Source organism: Eptesicus fuscus, chromosome 17, assembly GCF_027574615.1.
Source record: "Eptesicus fuscus isolate TK198812 chromosome 17, DD_ASM_mEF_20220401, whole genome shotgun sequence".
In the NCBI taxonomy this organism is placed as follows: Eukaryota; Metazoa; Chordata; class Mammalia; order Chiroptera; family Vespertilionidae; genus Eptesicus; species Eptesicus fuscus.
Window position 1 is genome coordinate 38,547,782 of NC_072489.1, and position 14,514 is coordinate 38,562,295.

General features: G+C 43.2%; 1 protein-coding gene across 1 annotated transcript in view; it reads left to right on the plus strand.

Annotated features, from left to right (window-relative positions):
• The window catches only part of PLCE1 (phospholipase C epsilon 1), a 257,012-nt gene that overhangs the window by 189,441 nt on the left and 53,057 nt on the right, over positions 1 to 14,514 (plus strand). Inside the window, exons 7-12 of the mRNA XM_008144085.3 lie at positions 1,056 to 1,731; positions 6,985 to 7,167; positions 9,778 to 9,895; positions 10,694 to 10,847; positions 13,402 to 13,524; positions 13,610 to 13,746. Coding sequence (XP_008142307.2) covers positions 1,056 to 1,731; positions 6,985 to 7,167; positions 9,778 to 9,895; positions 10,694 to 10,847; positions 13,402 to 13,524; positions 13,610 to 13,746 — 1,391 coding nt within the window. The remainder of the gene's footprint in view (positions 1 to 1,055; positions 1,732 to 6,984; positions 7,168 to 9,777; positions 9,896 to 10,693; positions 10,848 to 13,401; positions 13,525 to 13,609; positions 13,747 to 14,514) is intronic.

Consider the following 14,514-nt stretch of genomic DNA (forward strand, 5'->3'; position numbering starts at 1 on the left):
CTGCTGCTGCTCATGCTTCGCCAAGAGGCAGTGGGCTGCCCAAGTGCCTCGGGACAATGGGAACATTCCTTCCCAGACACGTGTGGACCAGCTCCTTCTCAGTTTCACTCACCACTTTGCTTGTAATGTGTATGGGTCCAACAGCAGAAACCTTGATCTTACTAACAATCTCTCGTGCTTTGAAAAGAATGAATCTCTCTTGGGCATGTTCCTACCCAGGCGACCAGATAGAAAGGAGGGAGCCTTCCCCCCGTCCCCACCCCCAGATCCTTCTGGGTCTAAAAACATAGGCAGGTTCCTCACTCAGGGCAGGAAACGTGCTAACTTTCTAAGTAGACAAGTCCATTGTGTGCACACACATCCGGTGAGAATCTAAGGTTGCTTCAGGGAGACCTGTTTTGCTCCTCAGGCCGCCATGACTCTATTTCCCAACAAGTGTCTTTGAACTAATCTATGTTTGATTTTTAACAGAGGCTCTTCTCAGGCCAGCTTATTAAGGCTTGGTTTGCCCACGTTAGCCCTGCTGTATTCAGGTCATGACTCTTGTTAATGATCAAGTTGAAGGCAAAGAACCTAGTGATGAAGGTTCTAAGCTAAAGAGTCAGACAGACCAGAATCCTGCCTCGGGTAGGCCTCTTCTGAGCTGGGTAACCTGGAACGAGTTACCCACCCCTTCTGAACCTCAGGTATCTTCGTAGGATTTAAAAAAAAAAAAAGTAAGAAACCTTACTTCGAAAGTAGGGTCAAGTGCAAAAATGTATGTAGAATATTTAACACAGTTCCTAACACAAGAGGGAAAATGAATACATGATGATTGCTGTTGACATTAAAATACATAACTGACCTAGTAATTTCTTTCCTTATCCCTGTGTTTATAATATTGCTATATACAAGGTTTTAGAATATAGCTATAAAAATTACTGTGCATTTTATGTTTTCTATGCTAATTTCAGTTCATCATGGAATAAAAAATGATGTCGAGTGTCAGTGAAAGGCTTTGGGTTGTTCTCACTTCTGCTTATAAGACAGACCAAATTTGTATCTCTTTCCATCAGGTTTGTAATTGGAGATTTGCTGGATACGGAAAATGACCTCTTTGAGCAGCCCAAAGAATGGGACCCTCATGGGTTAGAAGAGCCACAGAAGGCCTTTGACCACGGGATAGAGCTCATCCCATGGTACGTGCTGTCCATCCGAGCTGACGTGCACCAGTTCCTGCTGCAGGGGGCCACGGTCATCCGCTATGACCAGGACACGCACCTCTCTGCCCGCTGCTTCCTCCAGCTTCAGCCTGACAATAGCACCTTGACCTGGATAAAGCCCACCACGGCCTCCCCAGCCAGTGCAAAAGCAAAACTTGGTGTGCTTACTGCCACGTCCGAGCCTGGCAAATTCCCGTTACTGGGCAACGCTGGATTAAGTGGCCTGGCGGAGGGGGTCTTGGATCTGTTTTCCGTAAAGGCTGTGTACATGGGGCACCCTAGCATTGATATACACACTGTGTGTGTTCAGAACAAACTAAGTGGCATGTTTCTCTCGGAGACTGGTGTGACGCTGCTCTATGGGCTTCAGACCACGGACAATAGATTACTGCACTTTGTGGCACCAAAGCACACAGCCAAAATGCTCTTCAGCGGATTGTTGGAACTCACTAGAGCTGTGAGAAAGATGAGGAAGTTCCCTGACCAAAGACAGCAGTGGCTGCGGAAACAGTACGTCAGCCTCTATCAGGTAAGGGGTGTGACCTTCCCTCTCTCCTCAGTAGCATCGTTCTCAAGGTATGAATCTTGTGAAAACACTCTTGGCAACTGGACCACCAGGGCTCATTCTCCCAGCGCAGTCACGTCCTACCTGAGTGACAGTGGGCAGTTTTACTTAGCCTCTCTGTGCCCAGTCTTTATCTATAAAATGAGAAGAACAGCAATACCTATTCATAGGGCGGCTGTGAGAGGTTTCATTGAGTTAATATGTGTAAAGGCATAATGTAAATTCATATATTAAAGGATATTGGTTCATAGTAGGTCCTATTATTACTTGGTATGAAGATAGTGACTGTGGTCATTGTACCTCTCCCATCTGGAAAGAAACCAGTTAATGTAAAAGCATTTTCCCTTAAAGCTTCCATTGAAAGCGTTGGGATCTGAACACTTTTGTTATTAATTGGGGACTAACTGATTCATTGGAAACCTTCACTTCGGGAATAGAAATCCTGCTCCATCACCTAATATGCTACGTGACTCTCGGGGAGTTATTTAACCGACTGTATTTCTAACTATAGAACTTCCAAGGTCAACAGAAACTTTCCCAAGTGTGGGATAACTCACGTGGAGTTCCTCCCAACAAAGTCTGCGGTGGAAGCAGCCTTGGGAGGTAGTTTCTCACAGTCGGCTACTGAACCTGGGTCTCTCATTAACCCTAAATTATCGGGTACTGTAACACGCCCCCACACACACACTGTGTTCAGGACTGACAGCAGGACTGGGCTGAAGGAGGTGTGAGAAGAGATACCATGCTTGTGGAGAAAGCAGGGCAGAGACTGGAAACTGAGTCACAGGCCCCGCCACAAGGCGACACTGTCAATAGCATTGTCAAATGCGCAGTATCAAAGCATTCGGTTTCTCTTTTTTATGCTTTTCTATCTCTGGGGGAAGGGGGGACTTAACTTTTTTACTAGTGTCCAGAACAAATAGAACTATGACTTAAAGTACTAAAATGACTGATTTCATGTACTTTTCACAGTTCTGACATGTTTCTGACAAGTAGACACATTTCCCCTGCGGGATGTAAATAAAGAGGTGCATATAATTCTCCTGCTGTCCCGCTTCCTCGTGCCCATGCAGTACCTCTGAAGAGAGATCATATCCTGAATAAGTAACTTGATTAATTAATTAATAAGCACATAGGCCTACATACACAGGTATGCTAATGCTGCACAGCACAAAGCCCGTTTTAGTTAATTCATCTAAAGTGGAAACCAGAATACCTGCTTCCTATCTACTCCACAGAGAGCTTTCAATGCTGTCAGCTGCTTGGAGGAAGGGTCTTCAGGAGCGATTATGAATATTGATTTTTACTTACAATCATTCCGCAGCCTTATAGAATCATGGAAATCCAGTCAACCTGGCCGTAAACCAAAGTCTTTGAGCTCAATTACAACCACTGGCACAAAGGCTATGTGATTTATTGGCTCCATTTGTTTCCTTCCCAAGCTTAGAGCATAAAGTAGCTGAATTAATAAAGTGTACTTGGTTTCTCAGTTTTTGCTGAAAGAGGCACCAGCTCAGACCATGAACAGCTTATGAGAAGAAGGAAGAGGTGCTGCTAGAGCAAAGACACAGGAAGTGACCTGGGGCAGACTCACTCCTACCAGCAGCAAACCCGGCTACACCTCTCCCTTCCCCCTACCAAACCCTCCTCCCTCCTCCCTGCATGGAACCAAGTGGTTACAGTGGAAAGGCAAAACAACTCCATATATCTCAGTCTCTTCTGAAAACATAGGTGATGTTCTTCCTCAAAACATTGTTCTACATGAACTGCCCAGGAAGGAAGGCAACATGTCTTACAAATAAACACTAGAGATTTCTTAGTCAACAAACTGACCATTTTCCTATTATACAGACTTGTTCTCAGACTATCTTAAGGAACATCAAAATGATGCTAATTTGGTACTTGGAGAACAAAAGGTCAAATAGGCAGCATGCTAAATGCCCCTCTTGGTGACTTATAATAAGGCTTAGCACATTTAAGGCTTGGAGGAGTCCCAAGTACAAAAGAAACCTATTTAAATGTATATTTAAGTTAAAGACATTTATTTTTTTTAAAAGTCTTGAGTTCTTCAAAACTTCTTTTAAGGGCTCTGCAAGAATATTTCTTTATCTCTAATTTGGGAAGAGCTTGTATAGAAAATAATATTTCTAACATTTGAGTCCCCTTGTGTGATGAATGCATGCAATGTTACCTTCAAATAAAAGTATTTTAATATTAGTAAATTGATCTAATGGAAATAGTAGCAGGAGATAAAGCAAAAGTCAAGAAGAAATAGTGACATTTGTAATGAAGCCTAGGAATACAGGAAAATAAAAGAAAGTAAACCATGTGGAGATTTGATGTGGAGTGTAGAGGAAAAACTAGTATCAAAAACTTTGGCTCAAGGTTATCATGGGCAGAGCTAAGAACCCATAATCCTGGGTATTTGGAAATATCTCTGGGAAGCTGAGCAGATTAAATAAAGGATTACCAGGTAGACAGACTTCTTTGGTAGTAAGCAACAGAAACGAATTCTGGCTATCTTCAAGAAAAATAAGGATTTATTCAAAGGATTAGATCAGTTTAACTGTCTTCAATATATCATGTGCAAAGATATGCCAAGAGGTAAAAGTGTATGAATATCTTTAAGGAATCAATTTCCTATTCCTCAACTTCCACATGAACTTTTTTCTAAAACTGAGAATGTGCTTTCACTCACAGTAGTCCTTCTCCCAAATTAAAAATAGAAGGTGCATCCTTCACCCATCCCAACCGGGGTTATTGTTTTGTATAAAACGAAAGAAAGATTCTAACCACATTTCAGATCCCAGAAAATCTTCTTTAAAGATTAAACAAAGGAATCCTGCCTTTTTCAGGCCTAAGATATTTTTGTTTAAGAGTAAAGTCTGGCCCTGACCAGTTTGGCTCAGTGGATAGAGCGTCGGCCTGCGGACTCAAGGGTCCCAGGTTTGATTCTAGTCAAGGGCATGTACCTTGGTTGCGGGCACATCCCCAGTAGGAGGTGTGCAAGAGGCAGCTGATGTTTCTCCTCATCGATGTTTCTAACTCTCTCTCTTCCCTCTCCCTTCCTCTCTGAAAAAAATCAATAAAATATATTATTTTTAAAAAAGAGTAAAGTTTGGCCCATGTTGGGATGTTCTGATTTAGAAAAGCCAAATCAATACAGGCTGATTCTTTTATATGTAGAAGGTAATTGGGTCTATTACATTTCTTATTAGAGACTTTCTTTTTAGAGCAGTTTTGGGTTTACAATAAAATTGAGAGAATGGTACATTGGTTTTCCATGAACCTCCTGCCGCCAAGCATGCATAGACTCCCCCATAGTCAGCATCACGCACCAAAATGGTACATTTTCTTACAAAGAATGAGCCTACATTGACACATCATAATCACCCAAAGTCCACAGTTTACCTTAGTGTTCACTCTGGGTATGTTTACTTGCCATCTGTATGTCTTCTTTGCCAAAGTATCTGTTACGGTCTTTGGCCCATTTTTTAAATCAGGTTAATTGCCTTGTTATTGTTGAATGTTAAGATTTCTTTGTATATTTTGGATAGCAGTCCTTTATCAGATGTTTCTTTTGCAAATATTTTCTCCCATTCGGTGGCTTGTCTTCTAATTGTCTTGATAGTATCTTTCGCAGAGCAGATGTTTTAATTTTAATGGAGTTATTAAATTTTAGAAAATGTATTAGTTAAGACCCATAGATAAAATTTTTATAAAATTTCTTTTGTATGTAGAGTATGTTATTCAGTAAGGTAGATAAAACCTATTTATGAAATTGGGTCATTGGCTATTTTGGAGCCAATTGTAGGGACCTGTTAGCCGGGACTCTCTTCAACAAGCCTGCACCAGGTGGCATGATCTCCGGCCATTTTTATTCTCACATCACTGCATTCAAGATTCTTCTTCCAGGGAGAGAGGTTCTGATGGGCTTCTTTGGATCCTGTGTCAACCATTGGTCAAGAGATGTTAAACCCATGACTACATCCAGAGGAGAAGGGATAAAGTAAAATTGGGGTATGGTTAGAGAAAAGAGAAATGATTAATGGACAGGTATAAATCACAGATATCCACTACAAGAGAGCACCAAAAGTTTCCCATATCAAGTATCTAATTTGCTCAGCATCCTGGGATTCTGAACAGGATGCAGGAAGTGAGAGGTCACAACTCAAGTCATAAAACCAGTCATTGAACATTAGGAAGAAGGAGCACGCACACACACACACACACACACACACACACACACACACACACACAAGGCCTCTTTATTATTTACAAAGCAAAATCCATTTACAGCCACTTCTATGGAACTACAAAGGAGGACTAGCCTTAAACATTTGCAGAAAATAAAGGTAGTAAATGGAAAGTATTTTTTAAAGAGCCCTTTTATGCAACCTGTGAGCTATCACTATCTTTAATTCACATGCAACTTTTTGTAGTTTTATTAACTGGGTTTCCTAACTATAGGGAGAATTTTTTTACCATTGTCAATTGAACAATTTAATTCAATAAATAAATTCTCGCTGCTCACTGCATGTTATATGGCATTGCCTTAGGAGAAACAGCTACTGTAGATCACTGCCCACCCTTCGAGTGTGTTTTTGCTGCTCACAGCATCATATGCCTGGTGTTCGGAGTCCCTGGGCTCTCTATCCTCAGATGTTAGTCACTTGGGAGGATGGCAGCCCAACTATTTGAGGTGTTCCTCAGAACCCTCCAGAGTGAATTTTCGGTATGCCACATACCCTATCTTTAAAGTCAGACTGTCCCAAGCATCAACCAATGTGAAAATACCTAGAGTGAAACAATAACAAATAAGGATTGATTTTACTTAAATAGATTCACACACACCCAAGTTCTCCAAAGCCCTAATTTGCAAAATACATCATAATGAATTTTTTGCAGTGGTAATTCTGTACGTAACCTTGGGAAATGGGAAGGGAAATTATTTTTGTTAATACCAGTTGGACACGGCCCTATTAAAGCACGTCACTGGAACTCAGCAGGGAGGTGACCAGGACTACAGAGGATGTGATGAAATCCCCCACAGAGACCTGAGGATTAGAAAATAGAGCCACTTGGGTGGCCAGATTGTATTCCTCAGTGGCTGCCTGTGCTCCTCCATCCCTGGGAATTTCCTGGAAGCCATGCATGTATTTACTTCCCCGTTGCTTGCTGTTCCCTGCCTATGTTCAGCATATGGTTCTTCTACAGGAGGATGGACGGTATGAAGGCCCAACTTTGGCTCACGCTGTGGAGTTGTTTGGTGGCAGACGATGGAGTACTCGAAACCCCAGCCCTGGGACATCAGCAAAGAGTGCCGAGAAGCCCAACATGCAGAGGAACAACACCCTGGGCATCGGTACTGCCAAGAAGAAGAAGAAAATCCTTATGAGGGTAGAGTGTTACTTGTTTATTGAGCATCAAACCCAATCATCTGGGACCATTGCATGGTCTGTATCACCATAAATGATCTTAGGTTTTTTGGATTGGGGACAACATGAGGCATAAAATAAAGGAAGTACACAGGTCTACCTAGCACCTCCTGGGTGCCATAGCCAGTGCTAGGAACTGAGTCAACAACACCAGAAAAAAGTCAGGGTCCATAGAGGGACACAGATGTGTTAACAAACACAGTGAGATCTAAATAAGTCATTGTTAAACCGTCTTCAAAGTGCTTTAGGAGCAGAGAGAAGGAGGATATAGGGCTGAGAGGCAGGCAGGAAAGACTTCACAGAGCAATTGACATATGGTTCTTAAAGGTTGTATAGGAGTTTACCAAACAGACAACACAGGGGAAAGCATCCCAGGCAGAGGAGGCAACAGAGAGGCATGAAAGATGTGGCTTGTTCAGGGAAGCACGTATAGTTCTGAGTTCATGCTCCAAGCTGGAGCAGGGGCTCTGTAGTGGGCGGGGAAAGGCGAGGAAGGAACGGGGATCAGATTATGAAGATCTCAGAGGACCTGCTAAAGGTTCATCCATGAATGAAGGATAAAGAAAAGGTGATATAGACATACCATGAAATATAATTCAACTTTGAAAAAGGAAGAAAATTATTTCATATGCTACAACATGGGTGCACCTTGAGGACATTACCCTAAGTGAAAGAAGCCAGTCACAAAAGGACGAATACTGTATGGTGCCACTCACATGAGGTACCTAGAGCAGTCAAGCTCTTAGAAACAGAAAGTAGAATGGTGGTGGCCAGGAGCTGTGGGGGAAGGGGAGTTGTTTAATGGATATAGTTTCAGTTTTACAAGGTGAGAAAGTTCTAGGGATTGTTGCACAACAAGGCACATATAGTTCCCACATTTAAAATGGTTAAGGTGGTGAATTTTATGTTATACTTTTTATCACAATATAGACATATACACTGAGTGGCCAGATTATTATGATCTCTGAACACATAATAATCTGGCCACTCAGTGTATATCCTATATAATAAAAGGCTAATATGCAAATTGTCCCCTCGATCAGGAGTTTGACCAGCAGGCAGGCTGGCCAACTGTCCATGTCCCCTCCCCCTGGCCAGGCTGGCCAGACCCCACCCATGCATGAATTCATGCACCGGGCCTCTAATATAAATATATATATTTATATATATATTTATATATAAATATATATATATACATATGTAATATATATATAATATATTACATATGTATAAATATATATATTATATAAATATATATATTACATATATATTACATATATACATATATATTATATATGTAATATATATTATATATGTGTATGTGTAACACACACACACACACACACACACACACACACACACACACACTAGGGGCCCAGTGCACAGATTTGCAAACCTTGAAAGGAACTGTGGGCTGCAAGACTGCGGTGGGCACAGGGGCGGGTCTCGGCCCATCCTCTGCACCCTCGCCCGGCCCCTCCCGCAGTGGCCCCTGGTCCCCTGTCTGCGGCAGCCCCGCTCATGCTGCCGCTGCTCCTACGCACTGAGGGCGCCAGCCCTGCTCACACCCTCTGACGGGGCCGGCACCAGCAGTGGGTGCAAGTGGCGGCTGCTGTCCCGATCACCCCTCAGGAGCTAGGGGAGGTGGAGAAGCCCTCAGGGGTGATCAGGGCCAGCAGCCACCACTCGCACCTGCTGACAGCGCCGAACAATCGGGACCAGCGCTGTCAGCCGGTGCAAACGGGGCTGACACCAGCCATGGGTATGAGAGGCGGCTGCTGGCCCCAATCGCCCCTCAGGAGCAGGGGGAGGTGGAGAAGCCCTGAGGGAAGATCGGGCACCGGCAGCAGGTGCGAGCACCAGGCCGGACCACGGTGCGCAAGAGCAAAGAATTTTCAGTAACCACCAGAGGCTGCCCCAATGACAGCAACCGGCATCCCACCTTGGTCTGGCACCCCCACTCACCTGCTTCACCATCCCACCGCGGCCGACGCTGCCATGTTCCACGCGCGCCCCCTGGTGATCAGCACACGTCATAGCTTGTTCAGTTGTTCCACCATTCTATTTGCATATTAGCTTTTTATTATATAGGACACACACACACACACACACACACACACACACACACACTGAGTGGCCAGATTATTATGTGTTCAGAGATCATAATAATCTGGCCACTCAGTGTATTTATCATTATTTATTACATATTTCATTATATATATTATCACTATAATATGATGATATATTTTCCCCAGGGTTGCAGTTAAGAGGCTACTGATGCCTAAGTCGAACTTTATCTGCTTAATGATTCTGCCTCTACGTGGAGATTCCAGGGATCCCATGCCTCCTTGTATGGGCCCCCTCCCCTGAGGAGTGCTGCTGTATAGTGAAGGACAAATGGGATAATATCCCATGAGAATACTTGGTCAGCCTTCACGTGGGTCTTTACTGGCTTCCCCAGGAGGAGGCAGCCTTGAAGGTGGGTCCCTCAGAAAATAGGGACCTGCCCGGACTAAAGCAGTGATAGAAGAGGAACACAGAATGGGAACCACTGTGCGTTTTGTGTTCCCAGGGTGAGAGTGGAGAGGCGACCGACGACGAGATGGCCACCCGAAAGGCCAAACTGCACAAAGAGTGTCGAAGCTGGAGTGGCTCTGATCCTCAGGACATTAATGAGCAAGAAGAGTCAGGTAAAGCAGCACAGTCCCAGCTGACATTTCTCTATGAGAAAAATACACATTGGGTTTAAATGGTAATTTAAGTGTGGTGGGCATTCTTGGCAGAACTCTTTATCTTGTTAAATATACTTACCTTTGTTTTAACTAGATGATGGAACCCTAGAGGTATTTCTGCAAGCACTGTGTACTTGGAAGAAAATCCTCATTACTTACCTTGCCATTATTGACAGAGAATATTAGCCATACAGGATACAATTTGACGGTTTAGACCAGTGATTCTCAACCCCAGTTGGAAATTAGAGCTTTTAAAAAATATATCTGGTCCAGCCAGGTGTGGCTCAGTGGTTGAGCGTTGACCCAGGAACCAAGACATCACAGGTTTCGATCCCTGATCAGGGCACATGCCCAGGTTGCGGGCTCCATCCCCAGTAGGGGGCATGCAGGAGGCTGCCAAACAATGATTCTCTCTCATCATTGATGTTTCTATCTCTCCCTTCCTCTCTGAAATCCATAAAAATATATTATAAATAAATAAATATCTAGATGCCCTGTCCACACTCCAGCCACTGATTCAGACGCTGTGGCTGGGACTTGAACATCTGCATACTTTTTAAGCACCCCCAGATGATTCTCATCTGTACCGGGGCTGAGAACCCTCCAGATGAGTTCATTCATCTGAATATTTTGATGCTCCTTGTGTAGAAATTGCCTGCATAGAGTGATTTGCTCAGACATCCAGAAGCATCTTTGTTGTCTTTGATTCTGAGGAAAAGGGGGTCATTGTCTCTTTTCTGTCTTTCACGCTCACAGAGGCGAATGCCATCACAAGCCCGCCTAACCCTCTCCCTTCCAGAAGAGCCCACTCTCTGACCACGGCTGGGTCCCCCATCTTGGCTGCCGGGACGTCATCTCCCATCAGGCCAGTGTCCTCCCCTGTGCTGTCTTCAAACAAGAGCCCGTCCAGGTGGGGCCTTAACATGATAAAACAGCAGGACCCCTCACAGCATTCAGGCTGTGTAGCAGGGCGTCTTCTTCCAGTGCTCTGTGGAAAGACTGTCTCTGATTTTGACTTAGCAATGACATTGAGAACGGAAAGACCCCGAGTTTTTATATGCTTCTAATTTTCCTGATTTTATACCCCTATTTCCTCATAGTGCTATAATGGCTCCTAATTATTTGACACATCAGCCCCTCAAAGGGCAATAGTAACCAAATCTGAGCTGTAACTCTCCAAATTAGCACTGTCCAATATAGTAGCCACTAGCCCTGGGCGGGGGGAGAGGGGAAGGCTATTTAAATTAATTAAAATTAAATAAAATTTAAAATTCAGTTTCTGACTAAATGCAATAAAAAATGAAGTTCTATTTCTCAGTCACACTAACCACATTCAAAGTGCCTCAGGGCTGCAAGTGGTTGGTGGCTACTAGACTGAACCGTGCAGATACGGACCCTTTGCTAATGGGTGAAATATATTTAATACTCTTCTTATATATAATAAGCTCTACATGTCTAGAGGAATGAATGTATTGCAGCAAGTCGGATGTGTTTAGATCATTTCAAAGCTGGTGTTATAATAAATTATAAGGTCCATGCAAATTACAGATTTGGAACATCTATCCTCTCAGAAGGAATAATATTAAAATGAAAGCCTTCCAAAGGAATCGGAAAGCCACACCATCTCCCACAACCTCACATGAAAGTTTAAGAAATGCAGAGATTCCAGGCAGAACCGAGATAAAACAGGCACTCCGCTTTGCCCGCGAGGGGAGTGGGAGGAGGAAATGGGTCTGTGCAGACGCTGGCTTTGGAAACATTAATTACACACATACACACACACACACACACACACACACACACACACACACACACACACACACGCTACAGTAAATCAATTTTTAAAGGGAAGCATTCTTTCACGGTGTGAACAATGAACACAATATAAGCTTTATACATCCAGATTTCTGTAGTTGGTGAAACTGAGCCAAGGGTACGTGGGAATTCTTTGTGTCACTCTTAACTTTTCCATAAGTTTAGGTATGTAACACATTTAAAAGCTACAAAGAATCAGAATGCTCTACATTCTATTTCAGCCTATACAGCATCCTTAATGAACAAAATAGCCAGGTCACTGGGAGTAAATAGCCCTTCCCTTTATTTCAATCACTTATGAGCAGGAGAAGGAAGGGCAGAATAAGAGAGGAAAATATTTTTCAAGAGGTAGAAGTAGAGAAACTAACATATCAGACGCAAGATCACAGACGGACAGGCACCACAGCCCACCAAGTGTTCTAAAACAGGAGGAAAAGACGAGGCAGAAGAAAAATCAGCCTGAATACTGTTCAAGGGGGAAAGCAAAACTGAGCCCAGAAAGGGAGAGTAGACACGTGGAGCTCCCTGAAGTCAGGGGCTGCCCTCAGACAGCGGCTGGACCTGGAACTAGAAGGAAGACAGGGACGTTCCTGTTGAAATCAAGTGATAAACCACTTTATGGGACCTCCTTCCTCTTCCTGAACCTCCACCCTCTATTTCCCACACACGTGGAGGACCAACAACCTTTCTCCTCAAAATCATATAAATCTAGCCTTTTGTAATGCTCTTCCTTTAACCTTCAGATGTCAGCGCAGAATCATTTTCTGTGAGTAAACATTGTTAGCAGGATTAAGGGTAAACAGTCTAGTCATTACAATATTCTCTATACTTTCTTATATAAGTTGAAATATTTCTAAAGTGAAAAATAAAAGACAAAAATGAAAGAAAAAGAAAGATCTTGTTCATTGATTTGGTTAACAACCAGTCAAAACATTTCTCATATTATCCTGTCAGGGAACCAGTATAGAACATTAAAAAAAATAATAAATGTTGTGAAATAGCCAGGCTGAAGTTTTGATCTAGTTGACTGATATTTTTATACTGAATAGATACAGCCTTGGCAGGTGCAAATATAATCCTAGACAGAATTGGCTTCTTTCCATTCTTAATATTTTTCTGACTCACATTTTCCATTAGTATTAAAAGCCCTTCCCTGAATTCATCTAAGAACTGATTTAAAAAGGACAAAAAGAAGACATTAAGACATTCAAGCCATTCTTCTTAAGTGGGTTTCTGTAATTCAGAATATAGGGGGGAAACATGCATAATTTTCCATAAGTTATAATCTAGTAATTTGGGGCTCTTTTTTAAAAATGACTTTTCTTCAAAGACACATTTACATTCCCCCTACTCTTCCTCCCCCCACTGGCCTTTGCTTTCAAAGAACTGTTTTAATTAGTGGAAGCATATTAACCTCAGCCTTATGTCCTTATTAAATAGTCTGTACACATGAAGCCATTTCAATGTCTCATATGTTTGACCTCCTCTGACATAATATAAATAAATTTTGAGAGGCATGAAAATAGCCTCCACCTTAAATGACTTGCAGTCCATCTTTTTGGTCCTGTTGCTTAACGCAAGAGCATCTGTCGGGGCGGAAGGGCAGACATGGACCCGTCCTGCCCGTTAAGGCCATGTTTTTCTTGCAGTGCCTGGAGCAGCAGCAGCTGGCACGGCCGCATCAAAGGAGGAATGAAGGGCTTTCAGAGCTTCATGGTTTCCGACAGCAACATGAGTTTCGTTGAATTTGTGGAGCTGTTCAAATCCTTCAGGTATGGCACACTTTCTCCTGACCCTTTCTCAGCCCCACATTTTAGCAGCAGTGCTACATGCGAGGCGTTTTCATTCCTCACCCAGTGTAAGGAGCCGCAAGGACCTGAAGGATCTCTTCGACCTCTATGCCGTGCCCTGCAACCGGTCGGGCTCTGAGTCGGCCCCGCTCTACACCAACCTAACCATTGACGAGAACACCAGCGGTCTCCAGCCTGATCTAGGTTTGTGTAACAGTTTAATCTTTCCCTCGGAGGTCTTTCTATCTGAGAAACCAGAGTTAGAGATCCAATCACACGAACCTTCAGCCTGCCTCACGTGGCCTGCTGCTACCTGGAGCATGGCGAAATATTTGGAGAACCTTTTTCATGGTGTCATTGGCATTTGAGACGAGGAAATTCATCATTGTGTCCATGTATTTCAGGACATTTAACCAGTAGAGCCCTCCAGTCCTGCTGGCAACCGGAACCCCTTTCCTGCCCATTTCCACATGTCCCCTGGGGTGTGGTGTGTCCCAGTTGAGAACCACCAGTCTCTTCCCTGCCTACAGGCGGATGGGTGCTCAGCCGCAGGGTGGGGGTTGTCTGCCCTTTAGCAGCGAGCGTCTGTAGTGACCTCAGCAGGGCACTGCTGTCTGGACACCCAGGACATTTTCCCGAATATGTAAACCAGAATGTCTAGTTCTGTCCCACTCACCACCACCAGCACCAGCACCACCCATGCATTTTAAAGGCTTTTCTTTTTCTCTTCTGTTCTTGCTGGGAAATGTCACAACGAAGCAAAAACAGAAACAAAGTGGAAAATATAATCACAACAAAACAAAAACAAAGTCCTCTTTTATGTAGTTGCTTTTTAATTATTTGAAACCTATATTGTCCTTAGCTAAGAATATTAATCTTTTTCAACTTTTTTTAAAAATATATTTTATTGATTTTTTACAGAGAGGAAGGGAGAGGATAGAGAGTTAGAAACATCAATGAGAGAGAAACATC